General features: G+C 37.0%; 1 protein-coding gene across 2 annotated transcripts in view; it reads right to left on the bottom strand.

Annotated features, from left to right (window-relative positions):
• Window positions 1-13,213: 13,213 nt before the first annotated feature.
• Window positions 13,214-17,685, bottom strand: part of LOC106878078 (aminoacylase-1) — a 39,318-nt gene continuing 34,846 nt past the window's right edge. For both annotated transcript variants that reach the window (XM_014927173.3, XM_052965728.2), the window contains 2 exons: window positions 16,243-16,303; window positions 13,214-13,646 (listed from right to left, as the gene is read on the bottom strand). In XM_014927173.3, coding sequence (XP_014782659.1) covers window positions 13,500-13,646; window positions 16,243-16,303 — 208 coding nt within the window. In that variant the 3' untranslated portion in view covers window positions 13,214-13,499. The remainder of the gene's footprint in view (window positions 13,647-16,242; window positions 16,304-17,685) is intronic.

The following is a 17,685-nucleotide window of genomic DNA, read 5'->3' as shown; positions in this document are numbered from 1 at the left end:
AGAAGCTGTGTTAGGTAGTCCCCAACACCACGAAAACTATACTGGTTGAAATTGAGATGAATTCGTTCAACGAAGAGTTATTTTTGGTCTGAATTCAGAACAGAAATAGAAAAGTTAAAGCTGGGGGACCTGAAGGCAGAGTACTATAGAGCACTATAGAGCAAAACGTCTCATCGAGCGGAAGATACATACTTTGAATTCACTAATGAAGATACTTAAGTTTTTGCCACCTTTGAACTGTTAAAATGGCTTCAAACTGCTGTAACGTTGCCTGCGAGCAGTACGAGGTGTGAAACCAGGTTTTTCAAGCTTTATATATTTAAATGGATGTCGGGGTGCGTGTTCTACGTCGGGTCACCATTTTTAGATGTTCGTGATCTCAAGTGGTGAAACCATCTAATAACGACTCTCTTCAGAAGGCTGGAATAATACATATAATGTGCCAGTTGGAAAGAGAGAGAGAGAGAGAGAGAGAGAGAGAGAGAGAGAGAGTGTGACGCAACCGAATAGAATGTTTGAGAGAAAAGTTTTATTGATATGTTAACTTGTGTGTCTGTGTGTACGTCATGTATACAGAACAATAGACAGGCCGCGATGATGCAGAGCCGGTTGCGGTACATGCCGTACGAAGTTGTGCCTGGGTCACTTGTACAGGAGTTCTCGCAGGTTGTATATTCGCTGTTAACTGTGGTGAAGTAATTCACAAACAGTGTTATGTTAGAAGTGTTGCTGGTTGAGCTGTGTACGTAGAGATGTTGTTGACGCCGTTAAGAAGATGGTAGCGACGAAGAGATTACCGTAATGCTGCTGGACGGGTGTTGTCGTCTGGCTCGCAGGTTGTATCTTTGCTGTTAAACCATGGTGAAATAATTCACGAACAGTGCTGTGTTGAAACCTGGGCGTTTTGCTGTTGGACGGGTGTTGTCGTCTGGTGTTGTCGCTGGAACTGGCTGTCTTGTGTGGTCAGTGGCTAGACCTTAAGAGGTCTGGAACCAAAGACATCGAGACGAGAAGGTGAGTTTTTATAATGAACAGTAGGTTCAACGGGGTTGAGAAAAAGGCTGTCTCACGTGATCTTATTTAGGAGCTCCGATTGGTTATACGCTACAGATATAATTACGGTTTATCTGTGAAATTTCATGGTGGACTGCGAAAGTTAGATACACTTGTCATAAATGGACAACAACTGAATGCTTGAATTTTAAAGACAACATTCTTTGTTTTTCGGTAAAATACCGGTACAGGAGAATTACCAGCATGCATTTTATGGAGCTGTTATTTTTCATGTCTCATCTTTGTTGTATCTTTGAAATTACATTAAAAAGTGACATTGAATTTGATTTATTACATAACACTTTGGAGCACTGTTTATACAAAAACTTTCCCTGGACCGTGGAAAACGCTGGAGCTGTCACTGGTTCCGTCGATAAACATCAAAGTGTCTTGTAAATGAGAAAGTAAATAATCTGATTCATTTTTCTAAGACGGTAAAGTGTGACATGAGGGAGATTTGATTGCAATTCCTATAACGTCGTGCGACTGTAAACTAAATCAGTCAACCAATCTATCTATCTATCTATCTATCTATCTATCTATCTATCTATCTATCTATCTATCTATCTATCTATCTGTCTGTCTATCTATCTATCTATCTATCTATCTATCTATCTATCTATCTATCTATATATATATATATATATATATATATATATATATATATATATATATATATATATATATAGCTGTATGTCTGTCTATCTATCTATCTATCTATCTATCTATCTATCTATCTATCTATTTATCTATCTATTTGCCTGGCTGCTTGTCTGTCTGTCTGCTTATCTATCGGTTTGTCTGTCTACCTGTTTATTGAATGGGGTTATTTTTGAAAAGTGGATACAAAGGTCAAAGTTATCTGAAAATATAACAAAGATCTATGGAGGAGTTTTTGAAAACCAAGCACAGTTGAACAGTGTGTGTTCTCAACACGGAAAAATAAATTTTATACCTCTTATAATGGACCTCATAAAAAATTGCTAATCTCTCTCTCTCTCTTTCGGTGTATGTATTGTTGAAACAATACTTGCTAAAATGATATATTAAAAAGAAAATCTGTCCAGGCCACTACTTTTAAATTTGGTTACAATATGAAAGAATTAATAGTCGGTGAATAGTTATAAAAAAATAAGTTCGTATCGGTTTTTGTTTGATTACAAATCACAATCCATCGGCCATAACTATTTCTGATTCACACAGAAACGATTTTGATGGAATGGGTTTAAGTCGATGCCATATAGATCCCTATATTGTTTGGTATTCTGTTTAATGGATGAAAGGCAAAGTTGACCTCAGCAAATATTGAACTCACAACGTAAGGAGCTGGGATAAATGTAAGATATTTTTGTTAATGATTCAGCCAGCTCACCCCGCTTCGTGTGTCTAACAACTCTTTGTTAATTATGGAACAAAACTAACAATTTTAAGAGAAAGGGGAAGTCGATTACATCGACGTTTATCGATTGCGAAAGGATGAAAAGCAAAGCGGACTTCAGCGGAATTTGAATTCAGAACGTAAAGACCTGGAAGAAATGCTGTTGAAACTTTTGTCCGACGTACTTAACGATTTGATCAACTCGTCTTATAATGGTTTCAAATCTTGGTACAAGGCCCGCAATTTCTTTTTTGGTGAAGCGGTTTGTCGATCATACCGACTCCAGTGCTCAAGTGGTACTTACTTCATCGATCCCAAAAGAATGAAAGGCAAAATCGACCTCGGCTAAATTTGAACACAAAGCGAAATGCCGCTAAGCATTCTGTCCGGCGTGCTAACGCAGGGGTTTTCAAACTGTGGTCCGCGGACCACAGTGGGTCCGCAAGGACAAGACAGCAAATACTTTTTATGGGCAATTTGATTTTATATATGTTTTTTTAATCGAAATCTTTTAATTGACAATAAACCTATTTGTTAAATACTGTTAAATAAATAAATGTAAAAATGTATGTTATTTTAAGCAAATATTTATGTATAAATTTCATAAGCGTTTATAAGGGGGTCCCTAAGGTAAAGCCTGAAATATAAAGGGGTCCGCAAGTCAAAAAGTTTGAAAACCCCTGTGCTAACGATTCTGTCAGCTCACCTTCCTCGTGCGCCTCACTATGGTTTCAAATTTTGGCACAGATCCACCAGTTTTGAAAGGGAAGGGTATGCCGATTACATCCATCCCAGTGCGCAACCGGTATTATTTCATCGACCCCGAAAGGATAAACGGCAAAGTCAACCTGGGCGGAATTTGAACTCAGAGCGTAAAGACGGACGAAATAGCGCCAAGCATTTTGCCCGGCGTGCTAACGATATTGCTTTTAGATTTTGACACAAGACCAGCAATTTCGGGGGCAGAGGTAAAACGATTACATCGACCCCATTGCTCAGCTTGTACTTATTTTATCGACCCCGAAAGGATGGAAGGCAAAGTCGACCACGGCGGAATTTGAACTCAAAACGTAAAGACGGACGAAAAGCCACTGCGGATTTTGCCGGCGTGTTAACGATTCTGGCAGCTCTTCGCCTTAAACGCGCCTAATTTTAACATCAACCCAGACAAACATCTACTTTAGTTTACAAGTGTTTATTAATGTATAAGTATACTTTTGATGCATATAAATATAGATGTGCCCTGGTGTGGTTATCTACTTGCGGCACTTACACGGCATATTATAGCAAGACAATCATTTATGTTTACGCGCTTATATCTATAACAAAAGCGTTTGTTGATGGCTATCAACACATATGAAAAAAACACATACTTACACATATACGTGCATATACATACATACATACATACATACATACATACATAATACATACATACATACGTGCTTACATACATGCATACATATATACGTGCTTACATACATGCATACATACATACGTACATTCATACATACATACATGCGTACACATATATATATATATGTATATATGTATGTATGTATGTGTATGCATACAATTATATATGTATGCGTGTATGTAAGCAGTATGTATGTATATATATGTATGCATTCGTGCATATAAGTGTGCATGTATGTATACGTGCATATATATATATATATATATATATATATGTATATACGAAAAATAGAATTTGAAAATGTGTTGAGAATAATTAAAATATTTTTTTTATTTATATAAAGCTTTCAACTTCTATTTTTTCTAAATTTCTACCCGTGTGGAATAAAATAAGTTTATATATATATATATATATATATATATATATATATATATATATATATACATATATATATATATATATATATATATATATATATATATATATATATATATATATATATATATATATATATATATATATATATATACATACATGCACGCTTACATACATGCATCCGCGCATGCACGCCCGAATGCATATATACATACATGCATACATATATACATGCTTACATGCATATATATATATACATACATACATGCATACATATGCACACATACATGCATACATACATACATACATAGAGGTAGAGTACTCTTGTTCAAAGCTTAACCACTTCCTGTTAGCTGTGCTTCTTCTGTACATGAGCAAGTATTTGGCTTCTGGGTCCCGAAATCTGTTTGAAATTTGCATTACGAACAGTGCAAATATGTCTCGCCTCGAGTGGCACAGTGTTGTACGTCTTGTCTGATTTTTAGACCAGCACGTTACTTACATGTCTTATTACAAATATGGCTCATTAGCGCGTATGCTGGAATAATTTTTGTGTCACTTGAGCCAAATGCATGAAGATGAGTTCAGGGAGTTGAAGTTAAGTTAGCCTTAGAAACGCGTCGAGCAACGGAATGACTATATTTCTGTATTTTGCAAGGTGTTATTTTCCCGTAGTTCTCTTTTCATTTTTGCATCCATTTGTTTCCTATCTTCAAAATATTTTATCCCAGACCAGATCTTTTGGGTTCAGCATCTTTGTATGGTATATTCAACTCACCGAGATTGGTTTTTAACAAAGCATTATACTGTACTGTTCGTTTGCGCTGCTTTCGCTTCCCAACAGATAGCTCGCCATAAAAAAAACCCTGCTGTGGTATATGCTCATCCCCCATCTGTATAAATGGTCAGTCCACCTTAGCTGATCAGAAACCAGCAGAGTGATAAATGATGAGATTCCTGCTCTCTTAAACCTCTGTATCTGGTGTAAACCATTTCCAGCTAATCCTCAGAATTTGGCCAAGACACTTTTGGTGAAGGCATTCTAAGGATTTTACGTGGTGCCTGTATATAGTTTATGTTTCCGCTGAATTAAGAAGGAAGGATAGTACAAATGCACAACAAATCAAAAGTTTTGCTCTGACCTTAATATACTGTAACTACACACGATTCCCAGAAGAACCAAAATACTTTGCTGCTTTTTGAACGCATGATACAATTTCTGTGTCCAGAGTTCATTTTGAGTTAACCATGCTGCCCAGATATTTAAAGGAATCGACAACTAATCTTTAATCTTTTACACATACATACATACACTTCCGGTCACTTCAGAAATGTAACCGCACGTGGATTGTTGGCGATTTTTCCTTCTTTCTCTTTGGACTTTTTTCTTTCCGACGAAGAGTTATGCTCGAAACCTTAACGAATTTCTCCTTTTACCGAGCGTTAAACTAATATACATACATACACTAGGTTTTGTTTCCGGTTGGGAACTATCATGGATAATTTCCAGATGTCATTGGCCTGGCGGTGCTACCGGTTTGAGATAAGCTTTACAGACACGAATGTGCTGTCAGACGGGCTTGTCCGAGGTGCGCGCAGAGTGACGAAACTGATCTGCGCGCCCTCGTTCAGTATGCGGGCATTGCTGACTTGTGGAACAGCTGCTGTCACGTTTTGGACGGATCCGTCTGTCGGCCGAGCTTGTAGTGATGATCGCCCCGCCGCCCTCCTTCAGTCGGGCAGGCAAAGCAGTTTTCCTTTGCCTGATGGCTGTAGTGAAAGAGGTTGTTTGGTGGACAAGGCTGAAAGGCATGAAGACAGATACATTCCTGTTTGGTAGAGGTCTCATTGATTTCTTCAAGTTTCACCTGAAAAGTTTCAAATTCTCGTTAATACCAACAATTATTGATGCACTTGGTTATATTAGTCTCAGTGACAATGTAAAGAGGTTAAGATTTTCAATCGAAGAAAGAGATCGGCTAACAAGTATTTAATAAATGCAATCTGTAAGTGGAACAATAAAAGACTTTCCTATGGCTCAACATTCAGTTATCGTTGTTGCTACCAAAATTCCTGCACTAGAGCTTTAGTTTCTTTATTAGAAACCGGCGCCTTCTTTCGGGGAAGAATTCTAAATAATATAAAGGAAAAGAAACATAGTCCAGCATGGAATTAGATCCACAAATGCATGTTAGTATGCATATATGCACACACACACTCAGAATAAAGAGGATACTTTATCTATAGTTTTTTTAAAAGTATTTCCATGTTCTGATATTTGGCCAAACCTACATCTGAGAGTCCTTAAACCAACAACTCCTCAGTATATTTTACAGAGTACTCTCATATCCTGTACAACAGCACTTATAGATACTTATGTTTCCGAATATGAGATGACATCAAAACAATAAACAGTTTAAATAAATTATATTTAGCTTGACGTTTCTGACTTGTAAAGTAAACAAATATTTCAGTTAAAGTTCAAAATTTTCGTGATTTTTTTACAATTAACACAAGGCTATATAAATTACGCAGGAGAGTATATTCAATTAAATCAACTCAAATATTTGACTGATATCTTATTATACTGATCCCAGAGGTTTAAAGTGAAGTTGATTTCGGAGGCATTTGAACTCATAACATGAAATATCATAATTAAATAGCACATTCCCTCTTTAGCTGCTCTACTTTTCTAATTCTGACTACGTTTGCCATATTTCGTACTGTCGTCATCCATGATTGTATGAAATATTTTACATACATCTTATAAACATCTGCCTGTTCGCCTTCAGCTCCCAATTTCCGAGAAAGTTAGATAACGTTGACTGACGGAATTTCCTACTCAATAGCGGGTATTTTTGCAGAGTCAAGAGTTTTAGCTTAGTTGTATACAGAATTTTCGAGAAATCTCAAAACGAATGTCTCCCTGCAATTAAAAAATATCACTTGTTCGTTAGCATTTAATGCAATCTCAAAATAAAGCTTGAAGAGCGTGAACAAAACGATCGATATCTTCTTGTGATTGGTGCATCTTGTTGCTAAGCAGCCTGCTGTAGACTTCATTGCTTGCTTCAGAAAGATTTTTATAATAGCAATGGTAGCATCATAACCATCTCAGTTCTGGACTTATTCATAGTTTCAATAAGAAAAATGTTGAAAAATGTTGTACTCTTTCGCCCCAACTTTCTCTCACTCTTTCTTCCTATTTCTTGAGTAACGCTGCGATGGACTGGCGTCCCGTCCAGCTGGGAGGGAACACATACGCCATAGAAACCGGGCCTATGAGCCTGGCTGGGCTTTGAAAGGGCGATAAGTAAGTAAAGTTATCAAACTGTGATGGGGGACAAACACAATACAAAGACACACACACACACACATACATACAAGGTGCATTCAAAAAGTATCCAGCTTTATTTTTTTCCCGCCAAAACTAATGCTGCATGGCCAAAATCCTTTGGATGGAGGATAAAGCCATCCTTCCTGCGCATGCGAGAAATTTTTTGCGACGGTAGACCGCATTAGTTCTTAGCTGTTACGCCTGGAGTAAAGACGTGTAGCGCGCGTTCTTCGGATTTTCGTTTTCACCGAACAGATCGAGCAGAGATATTGCATCAAGTTTTGCCAAAAGCTTGATGATACTCAGGCTCAGACCATCCAGACGATTCAGCGGACCTCTGGGGATGATGCCATGGGCAAAACTCAGATCAGATATAAGAGTGATTGATGAACCGCTTCAAACATGGCCGCACCTCAGTGAAAAGCGCGGCACGCTCAGGCAGGTCATTCACAAGCTGAACTGAGGAACCGATTGAGATGGTTCGGCGAATATTCAAGGAAGACTGTCGAGTAACAATCCAAGAAATTGCTCACGAAGTGGAAATAAGTACAGAATCAGTGCATTCCATTTTAACGAAAGTTTTGTGCTTGCGGAGTGTGTTGGTAAAATTCGTCCCCAAGGTGCTGACAGAGCAGCAGAAGCAACCCCGCATGGAAATCGATCAGGACTTCCTGGATTGTGCAAACCACAACCTAGACTTCATGAAGACCATCATCACTGGTGATGGAACATGAGTTTACAGTCTCTGTTCGATGCATTTAGTAATCTTGCATAAAAATGAAAATCGGACAAGCGCGCACAACACATCTGTACTCTCGGCGTAACAGCCAGGAACTGACGCGGTCTGCTTGCGTGAACATCTTCACACATACGCTGGAAGGGTGGAGTCACCTCCCATCCAAAGGATTTTGCCCACGCAGCATTAGTTTTGGCAGGTCAAAATAAAGACGTATACTTTTTGAACGCACCTCATATTATAGGAGTAGCTCACTCATAAGTGTTGTCTACCGAATTCACTCACAAATCATTGGTCAGCCCAAAGCTATAATAGAAGACACAACCCAAGATACCGCACAGTGGAAGTGAACCCAAGACCATGTAGTTGGGGAGCAAACTTCTTAAACACACAGCCACACTTGCACCTGAAATGTCTCCCATTTATTTGTCAACCACATTACAAAGTATATTGCATACATTTTATGATGGCTTCAGCATGAGAGAGGTTGTCATTCCCCCAGCACACAAAACTATGAAGTCCTCTAAACCTTACAATATCTCTACTCATCCTTTAACCATTTAACAGAGTATTGTACTGCATATATTTTATTGTGGCACCAGCACTGCCTGCAGTGTTTTATCTATGACTCTGTGATTCTGAGTTCAAATCACATTGAGACCAACTTTTATCCTTTCAGAATCCATAAAATAAAATGTCAGTCAATTTATATTCCTCTCAAGTATTTGAAATGTAAATGGAATTTTAATGGACTCCCCCCCCCCCCCCCCCCAAAAAAAAAACCTGTACAGCTCGATGTCAATACAGCATGGCCTTATTCATAATGGCTAAACTAAAGAACAGCTAAGAATTTCCCAATCAAAGATTATTTTCTTATAAAAGATACATTTTAAAAAAAAATTTGGTATGTTACTTGCAATACTAGAATCCGTTTACCAAAACCAAAAGCAAACCCTAAATATATTGGTAGAAAATAAGCAAAAATACAATAAATTTCCAGTTCGTTAAATCACCTAACAATTTTTGTTTTACACTTACATTAATGATGCTAATTTTTAGCATACATTATAGACAAGTAAAAAAGTTCAAGCATAACAACACATAAACACATAAATATGTAAGCCAATGAGAACCTCTACATAGTCACTTGACTTACTGGAAATAGCAGCCAAATCTCTCACAGATCATAATTTACTGCATTAAGTAAAATGTAGTACTAGGTATACAAAAAGTCTTGGCTGGAATGCCTTTTGATCATGAATTTACTCAATCAGGAGTGACCTGGGGCTAAACAAAAGTGAGAACACAAATCTATACACCTTTTTTCCTTCTACTATACATATGGCAAGTTAATAAAAGTTGGTCAGTTGTCCAGAACCACTTGATAATTACCAGCCAGATATGTTTCCAGGCAGCTTGGACTAACATCAAAACTTACCAATGAAACTGTGCCAATTAACTATTAAGAATACGGTTTACACTTCATGTCTCTTCAAATTCAGACATAATCAATAACTAAAGAATGTCGACCAGCCTCACATTCCAGGATTGAGAAGCACAATCCAACTTCTCAATGGTGATTGTAACATTACAAAAATACATTTTATGGGGTTCTGCCCCCATCCCTACCACCCACAAACATATGGAATTGATTCAATTTTTCACACTAGATATAGGTGTGGCTATAGATGCTGGCATAGTTGCATGCTTGAGAAGCTCACTTCTCAACCATACGATCTTGGGTTCAATCCCATAGCATGGCAAATTGAGTAATAGTCTTCTACTGTAACCCTTGACTGACTAAAGGCTTGTGAATGGATTTGGTAAACAAAAAGTGAAAGAAATCCATTGTATGTGTGTCTGTATCATGATCATATTCATGGTCATCATGACCATTAGCCACTTTCACATGCTTGAATGGGTCAGACAGAGTTTTTTAAACCAGATTTTCTATGGCTGGATACCTGTCTTGTTGCTAACCTTCACCTGTCCAAGCAAGGTAACATTTCCCCATGGCCAGGCAGACAAGTATTTTTGAAGAATATTAGAAATGAAGGGCATTCATTTACAACAATCAAATGATGTCAAGACAATGGGACACAAATACACACACACATATATATATATATATATATATATATCCAGAGTTGTTGGCGTTAGGAAGGGCATCCAGCTGTAGAAACTCTGCCAAATTAGATTGGAGCCTGGTGTCGCCTCCTGGTCCACCAGTCCTCAGTCAAATCGTCCAACCCATGCTAGCATGGAAAGCAGACGTTAAACGACAATGATGATATATACACGTATATGTATATAATGGACTTCTTTCAATTTTTCATCTACCAAACCAGGGCTAGAGTAGAAGGCACTTGTCCAAGATGTCACATAGTGAAACTGAACCTGGAACCATGTGGTTGGAAAGCAAACTTCTTAACCACACAGCCATGTCTATGCCTATATATGTATATACATGTGCATGTGTATGTGTGTGTTTACCCATGTCTAGACATCATCTGATGGTTGTAAATGAGCATTACCATCTGATATTGTTCATTTCCAGTCTTCTGTGAAAAACGTGTTTGGCCATGGGAAATATTACCTTGCTAGGAAACAGATGAGGCTTGGTGACAGGAAAGGCATCCAGCTTGAGAAAAATCCCATTTGACCCATGCAAGCAAGGAAAATTGGATGTTAAGTTATGACGATGGTGATGACAGTACAATAGAGTGTTTTTTTTTTTAATTACTTACTCTTTACTCTTTTACTTGTTTCAGTCACTTGACTGTGGCCATGCTGGAGCACCGCCTTTAGTCAAGCTAATCGCCACCAGGACTTATTCTTTGTAAGCCTAGTACTTATTCTATCGGCCTCCTTTTGCTGAACCGCTAAGTCACGGGGGCGTAAATGCACCAGCATCGGTTGTCAAGCGATGTTGGGGGGACAAACACAGACACACACACACACACACACATATATATATATATATATATATATATATATATATATATATATACATATATATATATACATATATACGATGGGCTTCTTTGAGTTTCCATCTACCAAATCCACTCACAAGGCTTTGATCGGCCCAAGGCTATAGTAGAAGACACTTGCCCAAGGTGCCACACAGTGGGACTGAACCCGGAACCATGCGGTTCGTAAACAAGCTACTTACCACACAGCCACTATTCGAAAATAGTTATAAAATTAAGTATTTCTCTTTATCTAGCAGTAGGTTGAAAAATGCAATGTTATATACTAAAAGTAACAGCAAGTGAAATATGACTTTTGGTAAAATAAGTGAAGTTGCTGCACAACTGAAGCACCCTGTCAAAAGTTCAAGCCTTATTATAGACATCCAGTTGATCCCCTTGGCAATGTACATTATTCTGTTTGCTTCAAATTATTCTGTTTGCCTATCAGAAGGCAAGACAAAGTCAACCACTTAGAAGTAGAAACAAGAATAAAAAAACTATACATTGTCACCTAGTTTGTCCAATAAAAGTTCAGCAATGCTCACTGTCATGAGATGTGCTAAAAATAACAACTAAATAGACCTTAAATCACACAACAAAATTATTTTTTATTTTGGTTTTTGCATAATTGTATGAATTCCTGTTTGTAGAATACAAATCCGCAAAACTTTTCTGAAAATACCAAAAAATTAAAAAGCTATGAGGAGTTATATGCTGTGCATAAAGCAGAATTCTGCCAAGAATTGTTGACACGCTGTTAACAAAATATTTTGGTGTATATTATAAACTGACAGTGGCCATAATTCAGCACTTGGAGTCGGTAATTCTGAGAATATATTATCTCATACATAATACATATATCATGATTAGGGTAATTTTTTTTTTTTTTTGTAAAGAAAGAGAAAACAAAAAGAATTTTAATGAATAATTTCTCTCCGATTTAAATTTACATCGAAATATCTGATATTTTCAAATTGTCAAGATTTCAGAAGGTGAATATATAAAAATATATAATTTAATTTTTAAAAATCATAATCTGCAACAGAGATTGAAATAAAGTATGTACATTTACACATACATACAAGCATGCATGCATATGTGTGTGTGTGTGTGTGTGCGTGTATTAGTGCCTGTGAGTATGTGAAGTGGGTGTTATATATACACAACGTTAAGTACAAATTTGTGTATAGGTCTGGCATATGTTTACTCATATATGTAAAATATACAAGGATTACATATGTGGACCCCATATATATTTCATTCAATCAGAAACAATCACAGTTCACAACGTTTCAGTCCTTCTCAGTCACTGATGAGTTGTGCAGTTGATTAAAAGATTGACAGAATGAAACCATGGTTTGGAAATGTGATCTTTCTTTACCTTACACATGATGAAAAATGTTACATATATTATTCTTTAACAAGAATAGTACTGACGGTGATTTCAAAGTTATGGCTTGGCCTAGCAGGCTGAAACTTTGAAGTCACTGTCAATTCTTGTTAAAAAATGATATGCACTCTACAAAAGAATATTGAATACTTCCTCAGTTTCATATAAAATCGTTTTTATAATAATTTGATAGAAAACAAATATATGTATATTTATATATATATTTTCATACATAATTAGGATAAAATCATTATTTAATGATTTATCAGTGGCAAGCATACTAAAAATATTATAATGGTTAATTTATATTAAAATTATAAGAGTGTTGAATGATTAAAACACCAGTCTGCTAGAAATGGACCCCAAATGGTCTATGAATCACTTAGATTATTACTCCACTACACAAGGTTGTAAGCGAGGAAAATAGACAGCGAGGAATTATAAAATAATTTTATAAAGACTGGTGTTGTAATCATTCAACACCCTTATTATAATTTCAATATATATATATATATATATATATATATATATAAATGTAAGAGTTGTAAGGTATATAAAAATATATTTTACTGCAATCATTATCTGAAATATAGAACTCAGTACATTGGAAGAGTACATTGGTAGAGTGGATAGATATACACACACACACATGCACACACACACATACACACACAATGTACTTGTATATGTATGCATGAAAACATGTACATATAATTAAATATGTAATTCACTTATTTCAGATTCCCTCTATTTCTTTTTCATTTTCTTCCAAACATTATCTTTTCGTTACAGCTGAGATCATGCAGGAGAACAAACTTTTATATGTATAAATGGAGAATTATTTAACATTTGCAAGATTAGAAATCAAATTGTAGTAGATATCGATTCCTTTCAAGAAGATGTTTTCATTAAGAAACTCATTGTGGTCATGTAATAATATTGGTGTGAAGTTCATAGGAGAAAAACCTAGAGCTGGATAACCAAGCTGGAAGAGAAGAAAGACAAGTTATTCAAATATAATATAAACACAAAGGAGGAAGTCGTCATCATCGTTTAACATCCCTTTTTCCATGCTGGCATGGGTAGGACAGTTTGACAGAAATCTGTAAAGTTAGCGACTGCACCAGGCTCCAATCTGATCTGGCAATGTTTCTACAGCTGGATGCCCTTCTTAACACCAACCACTCCGAGAGTGTAGCGGGTGCTTTTTATATGTCACCAGCATGGGAGCCAGTGAGGCAGTTCTGGCTTCGATCACACATTCAGATGGTGCTTTTTACATGCCACTGGTATAGGAGCCAGTCAGAGAACACAGGCATCAACCATGTTCAGATGATGCATTTTACATGCCACTGGAACAGGAGCCAGTCAGGGGACACTGGCCACAGCTACAACAAGTCTTCTCAAGCATATCATATCGCCCGATGCATCAAGGGTACTCTTAAATGAGCCAGAATTGCAACACTGGCATCAGCCATGGCTGCAATCTCACTTTAGTTGCCGGGTCACCTCAATCACAGCATATCTCCAAAGGTCTCAGTCTCCTGTCTTTGCCTCTGTGAGGCCCAAGAACATGAATTAAATGCTAAGACTAAGATTAATGTTGGAATTAAGTTTGTTGCATGACATTTTAATGATTGCATGGTAGGTTTTATAAGTAAGAGTTTATCTTGATTTTAACCCTTTAACATTCTGATTACTCTGTCAAATGCAATACTTATTTATTCATATTGTTTTCCATTTATCATGCATTACTTGGTAGGTTTGAAATTTTGAAGGGTCAATAGAATAAAATACCCATCAACTACTAGGGTTGATGTCATTGACTTGTCCTCAGAACTGCTGGCCTTGAACCTTTGAACTGCTGTCCTGTTCAAAGGAAATATTGTGGTCTTGGTCACTTATATGCAATGGAAACTAGGTAACTGGCCTTATGAGTGCTAGGACTCAAGATAAATAAAATAAAATAAATTAATAATAATAAAAACGATTAATAATAATACTAATGATAATAATAATTCTTTCTACTATAAGCACAAGGCCTGAAATTTGTGGGGTGGGGGGGGGGAAGATAATTACATCAACCCCAGTGTTTCACTGGTACTTAATTTATCGACCCTGAAAGGATGAAAGGTAAAGTCAACCTCAGCAGAATTTGAACTCAGAATGTAGTGGCAGACGAAATACCACTAAGCATTTCAACCAGTGTGCTTACGACTCTTCCAGCTCATTGCTTTTTTAATAATAATAATAATAGTAGCAGTAGTAGTAGTAGTAGTAGTAGTAGTAGTAGTAGTAGTGGCGGTGGGGGCTGTGATCTTGGCAAAAGATCAGCAATTTCAGGGAGGAGGTAAGTCAATTATATCAATCCCAGTGCTCAACTGGAACCTATTTTATTAACCTCTTCGAGGAATTTGAACTCAGAACATAAAGACGGACAAAATGTCACTAAGCATTTTTTCCAGAGTGCTAATGATTCTGCCAGCTTGTTGCCTTAATGATAATAATAAAGACCCACAAATAGTCATAGATACAACCCTCTTAAGTACAAAATAGCCCAGCTATGGAAAATGAAGATGGTGCCAATTGGGTCCTTGGGTCCTTTATACTCCAAGAGGAATATAAAGGAAATTGGAGTAGAGTGCCTAGTAGAACTGTTACAAAAGGTTTGCCTCCTTGGCATGGCCAAAATAATCAGGAAAGTATTAGATTACTGAAAAGAACAAATGGCATGGTACCGTAGGCTGCAGCTATTAAGCCTGCTGCACATTCAAGACTCCAGGAGCTCCAACAGAACTTGTGATGAAGAGAAAATAATGATGATGACGATGATAATAATAATAATGATGATTATAAAAATAATAATAATAATAATAATAATAATAATAATAATAATAAATGCTCAGGCAGTAGCTCTTGTGGTTTTGATCTTAAATTATTGGAAGTGTTATCATGTTAATGTTTTATCCTGGTGTAAAAGATGGGCAACAGTAAATAATCTGCTCAATGCTAGACTTGCTTGTCAGTTGCTTGACCTTAACCAGTTGAGCATTTCCCTTAGTAACTGATATGTGCATCTCTGATCACAAATGCGAGTGGTGGAGGAGCAGCATATGTTGAGAGGAATTCTTTGGGGTTTGAATAAATCACCTCTAGAAACATGTGTGTTTTGTTCGCCATCCTTAAACAACTGTTATTCAGGGACCTTTTGAACAAGATGGGCTACTCAACCTGAAGAAAATTCTAACTGAGCCCTACCTACAAGGTCATGCACTGTTTATCTTGATGAGGTCACCATGTTGTGTACATATAGTTGTGATGCTTGTGCCTAGTGTACCCTTATAGGATGGATAGTCATGATGAGGGCATTGGGCTTCCTATATTTGTACCCCAGCGTCAATTTGATGGCATGTGCTGCTCTCTCACTCAATAATAATGATAAATAATGTTACAAATAAATATTTGCATTTCTATTGTTTGGTTTCTATTTCAAGTTAGTTTCTCATCCAATCCAGTTCTTATCTAACATTTAACAACATTTAGAAAGTACAAACGATAGAAAATAAAGCAAAGAAACATACCTCACGTAGATATCTGATATCTGTGCCAGCAGGAAATATTTCTGTTTTAATTTTCAAATTCCTTCAATAAAAAAAAAATGAGAGAAATATATAGAACTGAAGTGAATGTTGCAAAGGCATAGTTGCCAAAGTAAAGGTGGCGAAGGCAAAAAGACAGAAAAAGAGAAGAGAAGTGGTGAGAACTACTCTCAAGATATTGGGATTTTCGAGCGAGATCGTTGCCAGTGCCCCTGGACTGGCTCTTGTGCGGGTGGCACATAAAATGCACCATTTTGAGCATGGCCGTTGCCAGTACCGCCTGACTGGCCTTCGTGCGGGTGACACGTAAAAGCACCCACTACACTCTCTGAGTGGTTGGCATTAAGAATGGCATCCAGCTGTAGAAACTCTGCCAAATCAGATTGGAGCCTGGTGTAGCCATCTGGTTTCACCAGTCCTCGGTCAAATCGTCCAACCCATGCTAGCATGGAAAGTGGACGTTAAACAATGATAATGATGATGAACATAAAGATGCACAAAATGCCGTTAAGCATATTGCCCTCATCAGTAATGATTCTGCCAGCTTATCACCTTAACTACTCTCAAGATATTATTCAGGGACCTTTTTAAAGATATTAAGAAGATGCTGTGTTGAAACTGACTTGGGAAACACACGTAAGGAGAAACAAATGTAAAAATGATGATAAAATTCTTTCAGGTTACAAGATGGTTCACTTGTCTCATACACACAATTTTATGCAGACACAGACTGACCAAGTGGATAACATTTTATAAAGACCAAATCATGCCCTATGAGGAATTAGCTACAGCAATTTCAATTAGTTTTAAAGCGAGACATTTCACATTACACTGATGTGGATTTTTTAGTTGGGATTAAAAAAATCAAATTTTGGGGAACATTTTCAGACATCATAACTACTTAAAGAATCATCTTTTACTTCATCATTTTTAAAACTGCTTTCCATGTTGGTATGTACTGGATGTTTTGACACAATCCAAATGTGCAGAAGACCATTGCTCCTGTGTTTCAATTTTGGTATGGGTTCTATGGTGTGATACCCTTCCTAACACCAACCACTTTATGGAGTATATTAGTGATTTGTCATGGCACCAGCACTTGTGAGGTTGCCTTGTAACTCACAAACCTAAAGAGCACCCTCAACTGAGAAGGAGAATAGAAGACAGGGTGGCTGCTTTATGCAAAACATTGAGAGGTTAAAGTATGATGAGATGAACAAAAAGAGATTTATTGCTGTGGAGGAGATTCATAGCTACCCCGTATTTTACATGGACGGGGTGGTTAAAGAGTGCTAGAAAGAGTGGTAAATATATGATGGTGACAAAGTGTGAGAATGTACCCTCAAGGTAACATGTCCAAGAAAGTGAACAAAAGAGAGTGTGGAGAGAGGTGAATCAGGAACAGAAGGTCAAGTTGTAAGAGTG

This window comes from Octopus bimaculoides, chromosome 1 (genome assembly GCF_046866305.1).
Source record: "Octopus bimaculoides isolate indiv1 chromosome 1, ASM4686630v1, whole genome shotgun sequence".
NCBI lineage: Eukaryota > Metazoa > Mollusca > Cephalopoda > Octopoda > Octopodidae > Octopus > Octopus bimaculoides.
The sequence above is the reverse complement of the archived record's forward strand: the minus strand, read 5'-3'. Positions and strand labels throughout refer to the sequence as shown.